General features: G+C 44.5%; 2 protein-coding genes and 1 pseudogene across 3 annotated transcripts in view; 1 reads left to right on the forward strand and 2 right to left on the reverse strand.

Annotated features, from left to right (window-relative positions):
• Positions 1-11,561, forward strand: part of nhsl3 (NHS like 3) — a 35,146-nt gene extending 23,585 nt beyond the window's left edge. Inside the window, exons 3-10 of one of the 2 annotated variants that reach the window (XM_070984184.1) lie at positions 4,052-4,210; positions 4,449-4,492; positions 4,615-4,753; positions 5,430-5,537; positions 5,629-5,792; positions 5,903-6,097; positions 6,246-9,741; positions 10,248-11,561. In XM_070984184.1, coding sequence (XP_070840285.1) covers positions 4,052-4,210; positions 4,449-4,492; positions 4,615-4,753; positions 5,430-5,537; positions 5,629-5,792; positions 5,903-6,097; positions 6,246-9,741; positions 10,248-10,288 — 4,346 coding nt within the window. In that variant the 3' untranslated portion in view covers positions 10,289-11,561. Of the gene's footprint in view, positions 1-4,051; positions 4,211-4,448; positions 4,493-4,614; positions 4,754-5,429; positions 5,538-5,628; positions 5,793-5,899; positions 6,098-6,245; positions 9,742-10,247 lie in introns of both variants that reach the window. The other variant, XM_070984183.1, reaches the window with a different exon arrangement.
• Positions 11,562-11,651: 90 nt separating this feature from the next.
• On the reverse strand, positions 11,652-16,400 carry yars1 (tyrosyl-tRNA synthetase 1). The gene is made up of 14 exons (XM_070984185.1): positions 16,254-16,400; positions 15,474-15,543; positions 15,238-15,384; positions 14,970-15,145; positions 14,744-14,873; positions 14,417-14,497; positions 14,156-14,248; positions 13,931-14,066; positions 13,735-13,820; positions 13,508-13,643; positions 13,249-13,364; positions 12,923-13,116; positions 12,690-12,831; positions 11,652-12,504 (listed from the first exon to the last, which is right to left on the reverse strand). The coding sequence occupies exons 2-14, from the start codon at positions 15,528-15,530 to the stop codon at positions 12,394-12,396; spliced, it is 1,605 nt and encodes a 534-aa protein (XP_070840286.1). The 5' UTR covers positions 15,531-15,543; positions 16,254-16,400; the 3' UTR covers positions 11,652-12,393.
• Positions 16,401-17,172: 772 nt separating this feature from the next.
• LOC139345542 (SOSS complex subunit C pseudogene) lies at positions 17,173-17,740 on the reverse strand (annotated as a pseudogene).
• Positions 17,741-18,220: the final 480 nt, after the last annotated feature.

Here is an 18,220-nt window from a genome sequence, read left to right on the forward strand (position 1 = left end):
TGCACCGTGTTATTTTGCTTATGCAGTGGAATGGTGTGTTGTGCACACTGAATCAAAGGCATTTGAAGCCCCTCTTTCTCCTCTGCCCTCTTCCCCAAGACCAGATGGTGTCTCTTTCGGCCCTCTAATGAATATTGATATGAGAGGTCTTGGTTAACAACAGGGGGTACACAGGCTGGGCCAGAGACCCCCAAAAATTGGCACTTAGTACAAGTCTGCATTGAGGGGACAGGGTGTGGAAGGGATTTGTATGTGAGGAAAGGGAGTGTATGGAACTTAAAGGGCCACATCACCGTGAAACAAAGTGGTTTTCATATGCACATAATCTCCCACAAGTCCCATATTAAACTGTCTTGCACAAATTAATATGGATTAGGAGTTAATGGGTACGAATTAGTCGCCTGAGTGATGTCATCCAAAGGATGAGTAAAACAATAAATAAAAAAGTGGTAAAATGTGAAGCAAAAGACTGAGATGAGAAGTGGTTACAGAGGGAAATGTCAGGAGGAGCGAGAGAGTGGAAGGTGAAGAGTTGGACAGGTTAAGCCACTGGCAGAGTTAATCCTCTGGCATGACTCCCATGTCTAAAGCTGCTCTCCTGAAGGCCTCAGCTTATTCCCACCTCCTCTCAACCCAAGGCTGAACCACTGCCAGCACCCCAGGCTGGCCAGTCTGACCCCGGACACTGGGATGGAGATTTTCCCCACCCATTTTCTAGTGCCTGAAGTTCTGTTGGTGATGGTGGTTGTATGGATGAAGGTAATTGTGTTACTGCCCTCCAGCGTGTCCCTCCAGCTGGAGTGGTGTATGGGCCAGCTGTAGCCCCCTGCTGAGCCAATTTACTGGGAATAAACACACATTCAGAGGGCAAGTGGAGCAATGTGCTGCTTCTAGTGGGCAAATAATCCTGGAACACGGCACCAGTTGCTTGTTTGGCACACAATCAGCCTTTTTCTTTTTTCCCCCATAGCCGTGTTGTATTTCATACCCTCTGCAGTTTGTCAGGAAACATTAGTAGGCGCATAGAAATTCATCCACACACACACACACACACACACACACACACACACACACACACACACACACACACACACACACAGAGTTGCAATGATGAACCGGGGCTGTGTCAGCTATTTATAACTTCAACTAGACCTCTGTGGCTATAAGGCAAAGGGGCAGACAGGAGGAGAAAGGCAGAGAAAAAGAACGATGTGAAGGAGGGGAGATTGGCAGAGACAGAAAGGGGAAAGAGGGCAGTGGAGAGAGCGATGCAGTGATACAGAAGAGACATTACAGTACATTGAAATGGAAGTTCTTAAGCTTTTCACTGTGAGGACACAACCTCTACTGTCAAATGCAGCCCCTGTAGCCTTTACATAATGAGACAGAGCGTCAGACAGATGCACAATGCTGAAGGCTTTCATTAGGGAGAGGACAACAACAAATAGAACTGTACAACCTGAAAATATATCAGTGGTGATGGTGTTTTAGCTTTTATCACAGCCACAGTTGGAACTGATAACGATAAGTACAAGGTGCACTGCAGGTATCCCTACCCGCAGTGCACAGCTGGAGAATGCAGTTAATTCAAAGTAACAATCTGGATCCTTTTTGGCTAAATTAATATTTCTGCTTTCCGTTTCCATTTAAGTTGTTTTAAAAGATTTTATTTTCATGTTACTTGAGTAATTATAAAGGTAATAGTAGATATACTGTGAACATTGACAGCAATGTTAGCACTGTTTCCCAACCTTGGGGTCAGGGTCCCTCTGGGGTTTCAAGATAAAGCTGAAGGGTCACAAATTCATTAAAACATGTTGATGTGCGTCAGATTTGTCACTTTTTCTGGACAGGTTTATGTTTGCAGGCTCTAACACATATTGAAGTAAGGAAATTCGCTAACTGGGGATTAACATGCGTGGTGTGTATGCATACACACAATCACACGTGTCTATATTGAGCTAAGTGGGGGTGGATGCCTCCTGAAAGCCAAAGTTTGGCAGCCGTTTTGCTGGTGGGGGGGTTCATTTGACAATGGAGAGGGAATAGCAATGGAGAGAGCCAGTGTGAGCGACAGTGCAAAATAGAGGGAGAGAGAGAGCAGAGGGGGAAGGGAGGAGGGTATCAGACTCAGGGATAAGGCAGCTGGGACAGGCTGCTTGGCTGGAAGCAGGTCTTATTGTGTACTTGTCCCTCTCAAGTCACTCAGACGCTCTGCAGGAGGAGAAGAGAGCCTCTTTACTCGCAGACAAACTGCTGTTTTTAGCATTTTTCTGTCCTCGCACCTCATCTGGATCTGCCCTGTAAAACAGATTGATTTTTCTCACCGCTGACAGACAGAGGACTTGTTGCACTCCTGCCTTGTTTTACCACAATATTTTGATCTGGTATCTGATATGGCGCTGGTGTAGGGATGGTGGTCTTCTTGAGGAAGAGCATCCACTCTCTGCTGTCTGTCTTCAAGAAGAAGGGTGAGTGCTGAGTCACATGGAGGCAGGCTGCAGCTTTGACTTTAGGCTGCTAACAGAAGTGAACCCTGGTTTATACGACAGTAATTCTCTTTAGCTTTGCTCTGATTGGGGTTTCTGGAGTTAAGATGACCTTTCATCATTACTTAATATACCCTAAAAAGTTTGTGTTGCACAGTGAAGATGATGGATTAGTAGCATGTTTTTGTTTGAGAGCAGAGATGTGATGATAATTACTGATTTTGTGCTTTTCTCCTTGTCACACACAAACACAGACACACTGGCGTGCAAGAATTAGTGTTGAAGGTAATTTAGGGGTCCTCTCTAATGAGATAAAGGGCTTAACTGATTTTTTCCATCTAAATCACCCAAAACCCCTAAACCTCCAGCAGGGGTCTGGCGGAATGTCAGAGAGGGCTGCTTTTCCAATTAATCACAACTGGTTGTTAGAGCACACCTTAAATGTGCGTAATGTGCACTGTGCTGTGGTTGTTTTGAATGAAATTTGTCTCTGCTCCTTGTGTTGCATCAGACAGTCCCCGGTTAACAGAGATTTCCCACAGCTGCACACAGGGGAAGGCATTGTGTCTGTGCTGCCTCACCTTTGTGAATGTGGGAGGATAGGGGTGGGAGTGTCTGCTACCTTACACACACAAACATGTACAGTATGTACATCCACAGCGTTACCTAACCGAAGAAGACAGTGTTGAAAGTGACAAAGGAGGGAAAGAAGACACCTTGTGTTGACCCAAGACAAGCTAATGACAGAAATACACAACTTATATCAGCCTGTACAGCATAAACCAAACAGCACACACATTAATAATAACAGACAAAAACAAAATGAAATAATCATAACATAAAAGAATTACATAGCCTGAATCTGAGTGCTGTCCAAATAGTACTTGATTTTATTTTCAAATCTTAATTTTCTTCCATTGGTTTTGGCTGTCCTTTGACATTTAGTAAAGCCAACCTGAAGGGAGAGCCTGGTTCAGTTCCCACACAGGAGGTCCCCCAGCATGGGGTTCAGTGGCATCTTTTTAGGCGGACAATCCAGATTATCTAATCCTCTATGGACTACTGTGGAAGAGAGCTCCTGCAGGAGATTAGCCAGGCAATAGTTTACTGTTCAGAGTCTGGCCAGGCCTGGACGTCTGCCCACCAAACCGCTTGGCTGAGGAGATTTGAAGAGTGTGCTGCGTCAAAGGTGCACAGATAAACACACTCATGCCAGGTGGAGGTGTGCAGAAGAGTCACTGCAAAGCTGATAAATGTTTTGGCAAATGGACACCTGTTGAGTCTGCACGTTTGCTGCGTTTCACAAGCTCTCTTAGCTTGTTTTCATATAATAAACAAAATAAACTCACAAAAGGTCAAGAAAGGAAATATTCTTACACCTGTTTAACCTCCTCATTAAACATAAAATGCAAGTTTCTCTCTTATCAAACTAAGATGAGCTATATAAGGGATAATGAGGAGTCCATTATCAGGCCTATGCAAAAGGTTGTTTGGTATAAGTCAATCACATTTGTATACTTGTCTGTTTTCCCTGATCTTCTATTTTTCCGCCATACCAACAGCTGGCCCGAAGGGGAATGAAGACCAGAAGAGGTTGGCCGTCCACTACACAACCTCTCAGCACTATCAGGAGAATGTTTTCATTGAGGGCAGCAGGCCACAGTACCTGGAGGACCTGCACACTGAGGCCCAGGAGGGGCTCAAGATTCTGCAGCAGGAAGGTCTGACTTGCCCACAACATTACCCACATATTGTCTGAAACATTGTGGTATAGCTCATTATGGTAAAATACAATAAAGATATTAATGAATTTTCCATATGAAGGTCAGCTGGCAGGTGAAAGTTTACTCACCTTTTTTATCTGTGATGACTTTGCTGATTGTAGATACTGTACTTACATGATTATGGATGAACTTTGAGCGTATTTTGATTCTGATCACATCTATTTGGTTCACACAGAACACAAGAATGGAGTGAACTTTCCTGACGATGAGAGCGTTGCTGTAAGTGTCCCAAAAGCTCTGTGGATAACATCATATCATTTTCCTTTCACTTCCTACACACACAGAATGCCACCTAACAAAGTACTGTTCCGTGTGTGTGTGCGTTTGTGTATCCCCTGCAGTCCACAGACACTCTGCGTCCAGAGCAGGATATCAGCTCCAAGGACAGGGGTGGATCTCCGGAGTGGAGATCCACCACCGGGAGTACTGATACCACAGTAACCTCTGCTGTGTCGACTAGGCCTGTGCTCACCCGCCAAGGTAAACGACAGTGCTGTTTGTGAATGTGTGTGTGTGTGTGTGTGTGTGTGTGTGTGTGTGTGTGTGTGTGTGTGTGTGTGTGTGTGTGTGTGTGTGTGTGTGTGTGTGTGTGTCTGTGTTTAGACAGAGACTTGGAGAGGAAGCATTCATATCTCGCTCATCTTTGGGAAATAGGAGCTAATCATAGTGCTTGTGTCTATGAAAGCAGTTTGAACTGTGTTCCTGAGTTTACTGCTTTATGACGAGTCACAGGCGTGCACTTAGTTAGCATGCACGTCTCATTCCCAGCTGCTTGGTGCCTCTGCAGTTATGGTGTGAAATGAAAGGAAAAGGAATTTCACACACACACTCACACACATGCACACACACACACAGTCAAAGCTTTTTTCGGTTTCTCAAAAGTTCTAAGCATCTGAAGACAGCACTGCGGCGGCCTCTACATATCACAGCTGGAAGGCAAAGTATGCTGCTCTGTGTGTATTTGTGTGTGTCTGTGTGTGCACAAAGACAGTGTGATTGGTATTCTGATCCATATTTGAAACATCCTTTTTAAAATCCTTTGAAAAAGTGAGTTCACTTCATTTGATTTCAGTGCATTATAGTGCAACTCAACTAACCTGCCTCAAATTTAGTTATTGTAATAACACAAAATAAGAGTTCTTCCTCTGCCCATCAGGTTCTACATTCAAGCCACTCAATCCAGTAAAAAGATTAGATAAGGGCAGGAAGAGGAACAGGAGGACCACCATCATGGGTATTCCAAACCAGGTGCAGAAAGAGCTTGGTATGTCCACGCCATCAACCTTGCTAAACCAGTAGATGTAATTTATCTTTGGGGTAAAAATGTTATTAACCATGATCTGCCCTCTTCCCAGCATTGCACAGAAGCTCAACCTTCCAGCAGCTTGTTTCTACCCAGCCCTCTGATCCCAATGGACAACCCAGAACCCAGTCAGGTGTTGTTATCATTCCTACGGTTGATGGAGGGTCTCCAGTAGAGAATAAGGAGGGAGCAAGGGTGCACCTTTCAGAGCTGGAGGTAATGGGTTCTCCAGAACAGATTAATCAAGATTGCAGAACATTTTAACATCCATTGCAGGTTTTGTGTTTTTACTGCTTCAGAATGGTCCTCTCTCCACCCCTAAGCAGGCATCCAGAAATGAGCAGTTGCTGAGGAAGCACCTCCAGGTAATGTACCAAGACGAGCAGCCCTTCAACCAACAGGGCTTTGGCTCCCATCTCTGCCCCTCAAACCTGAGACCCAAGTCTGTTGCTGTTCCTGGCATGACCACTTCCTCCTCCTTCTCTCCCTCAACGTTGTTCAGCTTCCTCCAGGAACCCCAGGTAAGAATGAAATCAGTTCTGATCAGTTACAATATGGTTTTCAAATTAAGGTATTTTTCAGAAACTTTACTCTTTAGTATCTTATCTTTTTCTGCCTTCACTTGTGGTGACATTTAGCTGTCAAATTTCTATATCTGTTTTTTTATAGGGCCCAGTGATGTCCATATCTCCTCAGGCCACCTATTTGTCTACAATCATCCCTAATGCGGTCTTGCCAGCCTCAGTTGAAGTTATAGAGATTGACCGCAGCAGCAGCAGCCGGACACGTGGCAGCAGTGTAAACCATGGCAGTAGTGTCCGGACTGTAAGCAAAAGCAGCCTGGCATCTGGGGACTCATCAGTCAGCCCTTTGTTGTCCAGAAGATCAGATGGCGATGGTTCCGCACTGATGACCACATCAACATCAGGGTCAAACTGGAGCGAGTCACAGTCTTCAAAGACCCTTATTTCAAACTCCTCCCCTGTATCCTCCAAGGGTAGCACACGTAGTGGTAACTCACAGAGAGTGCGTCAAAATGGGCAAGAAAGCCAGACAGAGCAGTCTAATGGAGACCAAGACCATGTCAGTCTTCGTAGCTCAGTTAGCATGATTAGCAGCCCCAACTGTAAAAATGAAATCATCGTTACAGGTCATGGGTCTGAGTCTGTTGTTTCAGGGTCAGTGGCTGCTGGGGAGGATGCACAGACCAAACAGAATTTTGCTCGTAGTCTTTCAGTTATGAAGACCAAGCAACCACCGGCACCTCCACGGAGAACAAACTCTCTGCATAGTAATAAGATCAGGAGCAACAACAGGGTTCTGGTCGAGAGCAAAGACCTCAGTGATTCTGTTTCTAAAGAGGTGGCGAATACCTCAGAAAATATTGTAGCAAAGAATGAGATAAAATCAGTTACCGCAGATACCATTAAGATGCCCACCACTGTACCAATTTCCACTGGGTCCAGCTCTCTAGATGCTTCCTCCAGTGCTATGAGCCCCACACAGGTTTCTTCCAATGATGTTGGAGGAGCAACAGAATCCAGCAGCTCATCCCCACAGAAAACTCCTTTGGAAGGGAATAAATTTGAAAGGACCATGTCCCCTTCCAGTGGCTACTCCAGTCAGAGTGGCACCCCAACACTTTCTCCAAAAGGGATCTCCCCAAACTCCCCTGACAAAGAGAAAAAGAAACCAGTCAAACCAGAAAGATCAGTGTCTCGGGCCTCATCCTCAGCAGCTTCTCCTTCCTCCTCACTTACTTCTCTATCATCCAGTACATCTGAGCCTGTCAATCCAGATGTTTCCACATCTAGCCACAGTCTGCCTCCACAGGGATTTCCACCCACTGTTACTGAAAAAGACCTCACTCCAAATAAAAATTCTTCGACTTTGAGTGTTGAAGTCAGAGAACTGTTTAATATCCCACCACCTCCCAAAGTTAAAGCACCATGTCCTCCTCCTCCAGAGACATGGGTTCACAACAAACGCTCCTTTGAGCTCCTGTGTGGACCTTGCCCTAATGTCAGCAAAGTAGCCCAAAAACCAGCACAGATATGGGACAGCACACTCAAACAAGCAGGAACCCAGACTGAAGTCATCAAGGAGATGCAAGTTTCAGTTGAAAAACAATCACCTATGGACACATCTGTCTTAGAATTGTCAAAAAGGAAAGCAGAGCCTGAGACACCGTTAGCAACGGGTACTGAAGGTGTTCACAACGAGCTGGATAATAGAGAATGTCCAAGTACCACACAAGAGAAGATGGAAGCAAGTGCAGATGTTCAGAAGCAAGAGCAGAGTAGCAGCCCTGTAGTGAAGGACCCCGTGAATCAAGAGACAACTCAAAAGAAAGATCCCCCTCCTGTCATGAAGAAACCCATGACAGTACTGCATAGAGAGGAGCCATTGTCAACAGAGCACTCAGTGGATAGACAGCAGAGAAAAATGAGCAGCGGTGCCACGACAGATGTTCATTTACCTGTTGAGAACAGCACAACTTCCCCACAGAATGGGGTTACAGTTTTAGTTGATAAGAGTGAGAACGAGATAGACAAAAGTGAGGCCACATCCATGCAGATGCTTTCTGTAGAGGTCCCAAAAATTGGTAAGGCCTCACCACCACCTACCCCTCCCCCAGCATACCACCCTACACCACCTCTGTCAAGAAAGACCCCTCCTTCATCAGTATCTACGCCACCAGATGAGTTACAAAGGGTACAGGAGGAGATTCATGTTGTAGAGTCCTGCTGGCCACCTCCTCCACCTCCTATGGAAGGGGACTCTGTATTTGATGGAGGAGATGAGGTTGACTTTCCTCCACCTCCTCCACCGTTTGTGGCAGACAGTGTGCCAAATGTGATGGACAGCTGTATCGTGGAGCTGGATGTCTCAGAAAGATGCACAGAGGAAGTTGAAGAAACCACTGAGGATTCAAGTGAAGCTGAGACATCTTTACATGAACAAATTCCAGATTCACCCCTTGCTGTTTTACAAACAGTAATTGACACCAAACCAGAGGTTGTCGTGCAAGATTCAGAAGCTAACACAAGCTGTGAGATTTCTTGCAGACCAGTGCAAAATGTTTTAGCAGTTTCTGACAATGATCCACCTCCACCAGAGGAGGCATCTCCTTTGCCAGTGATTACAAGAGCAGAGAACCCAGCATCAGTCTCTGCTTTAAATCCTCCCAGCAGCTTCCTGAGGCGAGACTCTCTGACTACTGAAGGACAGTCTCCCTCCGAGCATCCTGTCAGTGCCCAATCTCCAATTACTGTGCCAGTAGCACCCCCTTTACCACCAGAAAATTTAACCCATGGGGTTAATTTCCGAAGGCAGCCCAGTGTAGCAAATCGAGATGCCAGGAGCAAGGAGCTCCTTTCCCGCCACAAAAGTGCACCCATTCCCAAAGAAGATGCTAACATACCTCTAGTCACCCCCTCCCTACTTCAGATGGTTCGTCTCAGATCAGTTAACATGACTGAAGATCAGGTGAAAGCTCTATCGGAGGACAAGTCAACAAACCAGGGAGCGCCGGTTCAGGAGAATTGCCCAGTCTCAATCCCAGGACCTCAAAACACTCCCCAGAAGCCCATTCGCAAGTCTCTGTCACTCAAATCTCCTCCTCAGACAGTAAAAACTTCCTCTTTGACACTAAACTCCCCTTCCATGCGCTTACAAGAAGCCATACGCATGAAAACTGCAGCCATGTCTTCAAGAGATGGTCTTCCATCCCGACTGGGTGTGAGATCATCTCCTTACAGCAGTGTCAATGAACAGGGGTCTCTGTCTCTGAAATCAATTGAAGGATGTGACATGCACAAGTCCCCAGCCTCTACAGCCAGCTTTATCTTTTCCAGGAGCACAAAAAAGGTTGTTATAGAGACTACAGCTGCCTCCTCCCCTGAAGCTCAGGCAAGTCTGAAGCAAAGCTTAGCTGCTGAGCTCATGCAGGTGTCTGACCAATCAAAGCCTGCTGCTTTCTCTAATGGTGGGGTGAAGCCTGACAAAGTTCCTCCACCAGTAGCTAAGAAACCAGCCCACGGGAGCATCAGCCCTTCACAGAGTCTTCCTGCTTGTTCAGCAAAGATAGACTTCAGTGTTGAAGGTAACGGAGCAATAGGAGGAGTACAACATATGAGTGGAATCACACCTCCTGAAACAACAAGTAAGAGCAACAACTTTATTTGTAACCATTTGACTTTGCCATTGTCTTTGCGGAGGTCATGAAGGACTGTCACTGCCCTCACCAGTGTGTTTTAGTGTACTGCAACTCATTTAGGCTGATGGCTCAGCACCAGCATAAATCAATAGCAAACATGCCACTCTCGTCACAGAAAAAGCAGAATGCAAATTCTAGCATTACCATGATGTTGAAAAGCTAAGCAGTTCAACATTGCCTTGAAGAGCGTATTTTTTGCCCTCCATACCAATAAGAGAAAATTGCGCACACAAGCCCTCTTCCACATGAACAGAATACAAATGCTGCTGGCTCACCTACAGCTTTTTCCAGTCAAATGTGCAAGCATGTGCTTCGGCCAGCCATAACCTGTAGCTCATGATCACGTCTCAGTAACTAAATTAGATTAGGACAGAATGCTCATTAGTTGTATTCCTGTAACTGCATTATGCTGATGCAGTAATGTCTAACATTCTCTCATCTTCCCCCTCCAGCTACAAGAGTGACAGCCGACACAATCGAAACACTGTTTTGAAAGAGTGTCATGGTGATTAACTAAGGACCATGCCAGAGGAACAAGCAAAGACTACAAGCAAGTAAAAGGACAACTCACAGCGAGGACTGACGTTACCAAGAGACATGCGTGTAACTCAACTATCAGCGTTGTGCATGTTAAGTCTTCTCCAAAAGCCTTAGCCTGTAATGGCCTTCCTACATATTTATGCAAAAAAAAAAAAACAAATGTGTTGCTCCCAATTTCTTATGATAGCTTTATTCTGGAGTATTTTTCTAAGCTATAGTTTTTCTCCTATTAAGGCCCCTCAGGATGAAATGGTGTACATTGATTGAACTGTAAATATTTGGCTTGTGTGAGATGGCCTCCCAGAGGTAGAATTAGGTAGTGGTCACTGCAGCTCAGAGAAAAGGGTTTGTCTTGACAAAGCATTTCTGTACAGAGTTTAACTGTCTGTTTAGTCTTTTTTTTTTCCCTGTTGTAATATAATATACTTTTCATGGAGCTACAAGTAGCGGTCAGAGAAGCTGACAACGGCATCCACGACAGGTCAAATCAGTATTTTATCACTTTCTTTGGTGAATGATCTGAGTAAAATCAAATTGTCACACCCAGTTTCAGTCCTGTATTTCACTGTGGAGAGACAGAACAGGAATAGTATTGGAGAAAAAGGGATGCTGTAAACAAATAAGAGGAAGGTCATTTGTCAGTTCAGATAGAAGCACTTTTGTAAGCTACAGATGATAAACAATTGGGACTTATGGAAAAGCATCTGATTACAGCAACTGCTAAAGTATCAGTTAGATGCTTCTACATAATCTGCACAATCTTCTTCTTGGGTTTAGTAACCCAACACAAGTAGCAGCCAAACATAATCTGAGAAATGTTTTAGGAAAACAGTAACACAAGTGTCCTATTTATTTATGTGTGATTGTTTCCACTAGTAGCACTGTGAGTCACCTTTTCCTAACAAATCTGAATCTATTTCATCTGAAACCCACTTTTTGGGCTATGGGTGTGACAATTGGCCCTGGATGATTTATACACTGGAATAGACTTAGTGTGGGGTCAGTGTTTTTATTAAATGTTCTTTATCTAAAACTTGGCCCAAGCCTTTTTCGCTGGAAAATCCAGCTCATCACTATTTGCACAAAATGCTTTCCCCCAGCAAAATCATTGTGGAGTGAATTACACCGACTCTTCGTAGTGGGTCAAAAATCATCATCTTCATGATTATAAAGAATTCTGTACAGTTATTACTTCTATAAATAAAAATTAAGTGTATTGAAAATCGAGTCCTCTGCTTTCTGTCTTGAAAGGTACGGCAGACAGACACCCACATATGGTGACTGCACACATGCAGTATCTCACATCTACCACAAACATATTTCATTTCTGCAGGCCACAGAATTCAATGTTTATTTCATATTAGAGATGATGCATTTGATCATATGACAGTTAATGTCCAGACATTGGTACATATAACACCACTCCCAATGCAACCATCCAATGTCTTCCAGAATAAGACATATTGTTATTTACATCTGATAAAACCATGCCTATTAATTAGGTGTGAGAGACTGGCCAGTGCCCTGACATTTACCATGAAGGCAATCAACACAGTGACATTTTAATCTGAAATCTACTGATACTGTAAGTCCCTTTTTAAACACCTGAGATTCCTTATCAGCTACCTCCACCATCAACCAGCACTGCAACATTCATGAAATGTTCTTGAACGTCGAAATGAAATGAAACTTTCATTTGTCTGAGTAGCAGTAAGTCTGTTACATAAACTCTGTCATATTGTAGTTGTACATTTACGTGCGTTAGGAACACCAAACAACCCCCAGTAAAAAAGAGACACAGTAATGAATCGGGCTGATAAGATCATTATTTTTTTGTCCAAGGCTCTTACTTTTGTAATAAAGTCAAAGCAAGGTAACCGAATTTGTCTGAGCCAGTCCGAAGCATCTGAGACTTTGAGCATCAATGTCCCATCATTCTCCGAGAAAGCATCCATATGAAGTGTGACCGTTGGTTGCCATGGTGATTTGTTGATGAGAGTATTCTTGCTGTGATGTGGCCAGCAGGAGCAGCAACTGTGGTCAAAGTGATGTGTGCATCTAACTGATGTTGCCTCCTTTGAGTGTCTTACATGTGATCTGTCCCAGTTTGGTCATCAGGTGTTTGTCTTTCCACTGAGCTGCACACTCATCTGAAATCTTCAGGTCGACCTGCGGAGACAGAAAAGCAGGACAGTCATTATGTAAACATAGCTGTTTATATGTATTCCAATAAGCCATTATTCCATTATAGAAAAAATCTGATAACTGAAACACCAGATTTTGGATTCAGAAGAAAAACATATTGGAATTTGCTTTATTGTGAACAGTAAGAGTAACATCTGACGGACACATACCTGTAGTTTCTCCCACACCTTCTTCTTTGGGTTGAGTTTGTCGTCTGGTTTGCCCGTCTCATATCCTTCGACAAAGACCTGCTCTCCTGGTGAGGACCCCTCTGGAGGGTCCAAAGGCTCGACCCTCCTGGGCTCCCCTTCACTAGGAGTCAACCAATCAGAGAGAGTACAGGAATTTTTTAAAAGATGAAGCTGAGGGATGTGCTGTGTGTGTAAACAGAAATAACACTCACATAGAGGCACATAACAGCATGGCTTGAGACTCAATCCCTCGCATCTTCTGGGGTTTCAGATTGCACAGCACCAACACCATTCTGTCCTGTAAGTCCTCCTGTGAAACATAGGCCACCAGCCCGCTGACTACCGTCCTTGGCTCTGGCTCTCCCACGTCAATCTTCTCCAGGTACAGCGAATCAGCATCCGGATGCTGGGAGTTGGACAACAAAGACGCCCATGTGAACACAGAGACAGAGGGCAGTAATACAGGTACGTGCATCATCTGAGGAAAAGCTATACTGATCAGCTGATCAGGCATCAAGTAACAATGTTCACATCCCACCTTCTCCACACTGATGATCTTGCCCACCCGGATGTCCAGTCTGGAGGGAGCTAGCTCATCATCCTCTCCTCCTCCTCCTCCTCCTCCTCCAGCCTTGGCACCCTTTCCTGCTCCTTCTGATCACACACACAGATGATGGCAAGAAGCTAGTTGACATCAAATCTTAGCAGAGCTGATCACAGCATTATATCTGGATTATTGGGATTAAAATGGCGTGAAAGAGTGAAGACACAGTAAGGAAGGTGGGTAGAATACTGACTCGTCTTTGAGGGATTGGGGTAGGCAGAGTTGGTAAGTTTGCGGAGCTCAGGAGACTCAAACTTCTTTCTGATTGGCTCCAGCAGTTGGTTTAGTGCTACTTCCACTGAGGCCTTCAGGTCCCCTGGATGGATGGTCTAACCATATCAGAGATTACCAATGGTTAAAATTAAGCATTTTCACAGGAATATACTTTAAATGCTTTTATTCTGTGTGTCTATGCTCTACCTCCTCAGCAAAGTCTTTCTCCACATCTTCAAAGTCAGTGTAGATTTTGTCTCCACCCCACTTTGGGTCTCTTTTGATGCAGAACTCTGAAACATAATGATACCAATTGTGAACACATTTTATAGTCTTTAAACAAGTCAAGGAAAAGGTCTGCAGCCAAGACAACAGAAGGAGATTCAAGGGGGGAGTTTTCTACCTCCACGCAGAGGGAAGAGGACATATTTGACAAATGAGAGGACTCCATTGTTTTGGATGTTGCCTGGCTCACAGAAGGCCTTTTTCAGCTTCTTCTTTACATCTTCTTTGGAGTCCAGTAGGTCAATCTTTGACTCCTGCAGCCAGAAAAGATAATGTCATATCTGACCACAAGCACCAAAAAAAATGGTCATATAACTCTTGACTCATTTTAAATGTGACGTACTTCTTCTGAGGAGCTCATCTTGGCCCCCGTCAGTCCTGGTACCATCGGGTTCATCAGATGGGCGCGTTTGGCATAGCCAAGAGAGGGCAGGTACTGGAGACAATAACTACAATTACACTTTATATTCTATACTGATCTCATTCTAGAAACGGTTTCATGGGATCACATGGGATGAAGCAGCGGAGGTAAGAGGGCAGCAACGTAGGGGAGAGAGGGAGTGAAGGGTTGAAATAAAAGAGAAAAGAAGGAGGGAGATGGTACCTTCTCTGCCAGAGTGAAAATCTTCCTCTGGTCAACTCCTCCAAACTGGGCATCCACCTTGAGGTACTCCTCATCCAGTGCCTGAGGACAAAGAAAAATCACATTTACAACTCCAATCAATCATAACACAAATACCATTTTTCTCAGGATCACATTGACTGATTGTTCTAGTTTAGAAACAGCTTGTATTTGGAGTATTTATATCACCACATGTATACCTGTGGTCAGTTTTATCATTGGAGTAATGAGGAGACCGAGAGAAATCAGTCCCTCACAGCAGTGGGACAAGTCTGACAGTTAGAAATCCATCTAAAACAGCTGATTTACCTGCAGGCCCGGGTAGAGCAGACCGCTCAGCAGTGGATGCTCCACCTGTTTGACAACTTCAGCTCCAGCCTTCTTAGCATCATGCTCTGTCACCATGGAGGACAGACGGTACACATCCAGCGTGTACTCTCTGACAAACATGTCAATACAGATGTAAAACAGTAGTTCAGGTACAGGCTGCAGCTACAAAGTCGGTGTCAGAGAATGCATGCATACTGACACTGACCTGCTGAGCTGGTAGTCAGTTCCTTTGACAAACTTGAGCTTATCCAGAGGCACGCCAATGCTCTCCAACATGGCCTTGATGACCTGCTCGTAGTACTTCACCCTGAGCTCCAGCAGCTCCCAGGGGGCCTTCATGTTGTCTAGGTAGGCATGCAAGTCTGCAAACAGAATAGTGACCTGAGGAAAAGAAGAAGAGACAAAAACATGGGAATCAGCCACTGGGAAGCATTCCTTAACAAAGGATGAGATGCTCTGCGAGATCTACTCACCTCACATCCAGCCTTGAGGAAGTCTGCTATCTTGGACATGGGGACAAAGTAAGCCACATGGGGTTTGCCAGTGGTCGCTGTGCCCCAGTACACTCTCAGCTCTCTCTCCTGAAGAACCTGCTTCACCTTGTCTTCTCCGAGGACCTCCTGCAATACACAAAGTCAAGGCATGAATGAGACCAAGCTGCTGGGGGACTTTAGTCACTGTGAGTATGCTGTATGTTTGTGTGTCCCACCTGGAGGTTCCTGCTAATGAGGTGTAACTTCTCATCCGGACTCAGCTGATCTGCCATGGTGCAGGGCCTCCTGACCAGGAAGAGAGGAGTGACAGCATTGTTATGAATTAATGGCCGCAGGTTTGTTGCATTTTGTCATTCTGGAGTATATATAAAACACTATATGCATTAAATCACTTTCAGTTTAACGCAGGGCTGCAACTAGGGATTCATTTCACTGTCGACGAATCTGTCAAATCTGTCTATAAAACGTCAAAAAAGGATGAAAAATATTGATTACTGTTTCCCAAAGCCCAAGATGACATCTCCAAATACTATATATTATACCTGTTTTGTCCATAACCCAAATATATTCAGTTTATTCTCATAAAGGAATACAGAAACCGGTTGAGAAAGGTTAGGTTGACGTTAACCTGACTGGGAGCTTGGAGTTCAGGGCTCAAGAAACGGAGAGCTAATGGCTATGTAGCTATGTAGTTACAGCTAATTAGCCAGTTTTCTCCATCGGTCAGGAATATGCTATTCGGTCAGTTTTAAGATAGTGCGCTGGCTGCCTTACGAGCTAGTTCACCTTCAACATCACGCTGATAATGAATGAACAAGCCAGCTATGGCTATTTAGCTATCGTTAGCTAGCAACAAAACCATGTGCCGCTAACGCTACCTCTCTCCGGTGATGTTTCGGGTTAAAGCTGCGACCAATCTACTACCTACACTTTTAGTTTGTCTGACAGAAACAGCAGGCCACTATAACGCCATGCTGTACGACATGCGGACTCACCTCAAAACCTGGTTTCTTACAAGGGGACGTGGGTGAGAAAAGCCGGCTGGGTGGACCTGTCAGTGTGTTGCATCAGCGATAGCGTCACCTCTGCTATCGACTCACATTAGGATCCAGGGAAAAGCAATCGAGTGCAGACTGCAGCACCTATGATTAAGATACAGGCAAAACCTTGTGTGTTTGTTTGTTTGTTTGTTTGTTTGTTTGTTTGTTTGTTTGTTTGTTTGTTTGTTTGTTGCAGGGGTTGAAATATTTACAGAAATTAACTGATGAAAAGCACAGCGGTCAATATCAAGTTATTATCGCCTGCTCGACTGGATCAGGTCAGTACTTAGTGCTGTAGACAACATACTGTAGTTTCAATATTCACCAATATACACGGTGACCTGGAGTTTTGGAGAGCTTGAGAGTGTCTTGTCCTGTGCCAGTTGCATGTTTTTGCCCATCCAACTCTCAAGGTGCATGTGATTTCCCTCCCATATGTCACATTCCTGTCTCCATCAGAAAAGTTTGGACTGAAAGTGATGCCCAAAGTGTTTCCTTTGGAAAACCAAAACTAACACGAAATGGTGGGTCATAGGCTAGAAGCAAGCCCATATTGTTTTCTATGGTTAAGATGCAAAATGGTTTTAGGGGCAACTTTTGCTTGCGGTCGCCACTCTGGGCAGCCTGGACTATTACTAATTTGTGTCTTATTAATGAGTTATTACGCTCTAATTGCACATCAGACTATTGATTTCTGGAGGGCTGACAGCACTGTCAGTTTCTGGGGACCCTGATTCTCTATGCACATCCCTGCTAACAGAACAACACTGACTGCGTTCAAACATCATATTTTATTCTGTAAGTGCAGCTTTAAGGACATCTAAATCATCAATAGACTGATTACAGGAAAAAAAAAAAGAGAGTCAGTTGCATGTGAGCTGTTGTTAATGTCCACCTGGAGCACTTTTCAGTATGTCAAGTGGGAAGTTCAGTCATAAGTCTGGCTCCAGCCGGGGGAGCACCGGGAGGATGAGGTTCCCAAATGAGGAGTCCTGAGTGATGAAGAAGCCGGACGAGTGGCCGTGAGCGTGCTGCAGGGCGGCCTTCTGCTGGGCGGCGATGTGCTGCTGCTCCGCGCTGTCCCTCACCTCCTTCAGGCTGGGTCTGGACGACAGGGGGATGTTGGCTCCGGGGCTGTTCATGGACTGGCTCTGCATCAGGCGCCTCTTCTCCTTGTCCAGCTCCGCCAGGATGGCCACCCTCGTCTTGTTCTGAAAGCCCGGTCCTGGTGGGTTAGCAGCCATGTCAAGCTAGCGGAGTTAGCGGCGAAAGTACAGGTTGCAAAAGTCCATGAAACAGATAACTGCGTGTTTTTTTAACGTTATGTCCAGCTAACGTCGTTGTAGTTTCTTTTGGGTTATGACAAACATGGAGCAAAATTAGGCAGAAACATCTAAAACGCTCTAGCGCCTTACGGTCGCTGCTATAGGGCAACAGAATGGAAACACTTCCGGTTTGAATGTTCGTCCTTCACAATAAAAGCGCATGACTTGTATTAAAAACTTTATTTTAACATGAATTCTTCCTTTATGTAGTCATAAAATGGAATTGGTGAAAGATCAACCGTATGTTTTATGTTAATTACGTTAAAAAGTACCACATACATACATACATACTGTGCTCTGTAAAGAAAATGGGATAATAAATTGACAATGATTAGAAAAGATATAAAGGTGTAAATCAGTTCACAAGTCATCATTCCTGATTCCATCAAAAACTCTGTGGGAGAATATTGCTACACTCACCATGGATGGATATGGTAATAGAATCATATGTCAAATACTGTTTGTCATCAAATTAAAAAGCTTCAAGATAAAAAAAAATCTTTCCAGTCAATATTTTAATGGATTGTGTCTCTAAATGCAACAGACACAGCTGTAACACAAGGCAAACAAAATGAGAAGGAAGTACTTTGATTCACC

This window comes from Chaetodon trifascialis, chromosome 17 (genome assembly GCF_039877785.1).
Source record: "Chaetodon trifascialis isolate fChaTrf1 chromosome 17, fChaTrf1.hap1, whole genome shotgun sequence".
Lineage (NCBI taxonomy): Eukaryota > Metazoa > Chordata > Actinopteri > Chaetodontiformes > Chaetodontidae > Chaetodon > Chaetodon trifascialis.

Coding starts and splice junctions, on each gene's coding strand:
- yars1 (XM_070984185.1), bottom strand. CDS start 15,530: ATGGCAGATCAGCTGAGTCCGGATGAGAAGTTACACCTCATTAGCAGG. Junction 12,832..12,922: donor ATGCTGTTATGTGCCTCTAT/GTGAGTGTTATT, acceptor GTTGACTCCTAG/TGAAGGGGAGCCCAGGAGGG. Junction 12,505..12,689: donor AGGTGTGGGAGAAACTACAG/GTATGTGTCCGT, acceptor CTGTCTCCGCAG/GTCGACCTGAAGATTTCAGA.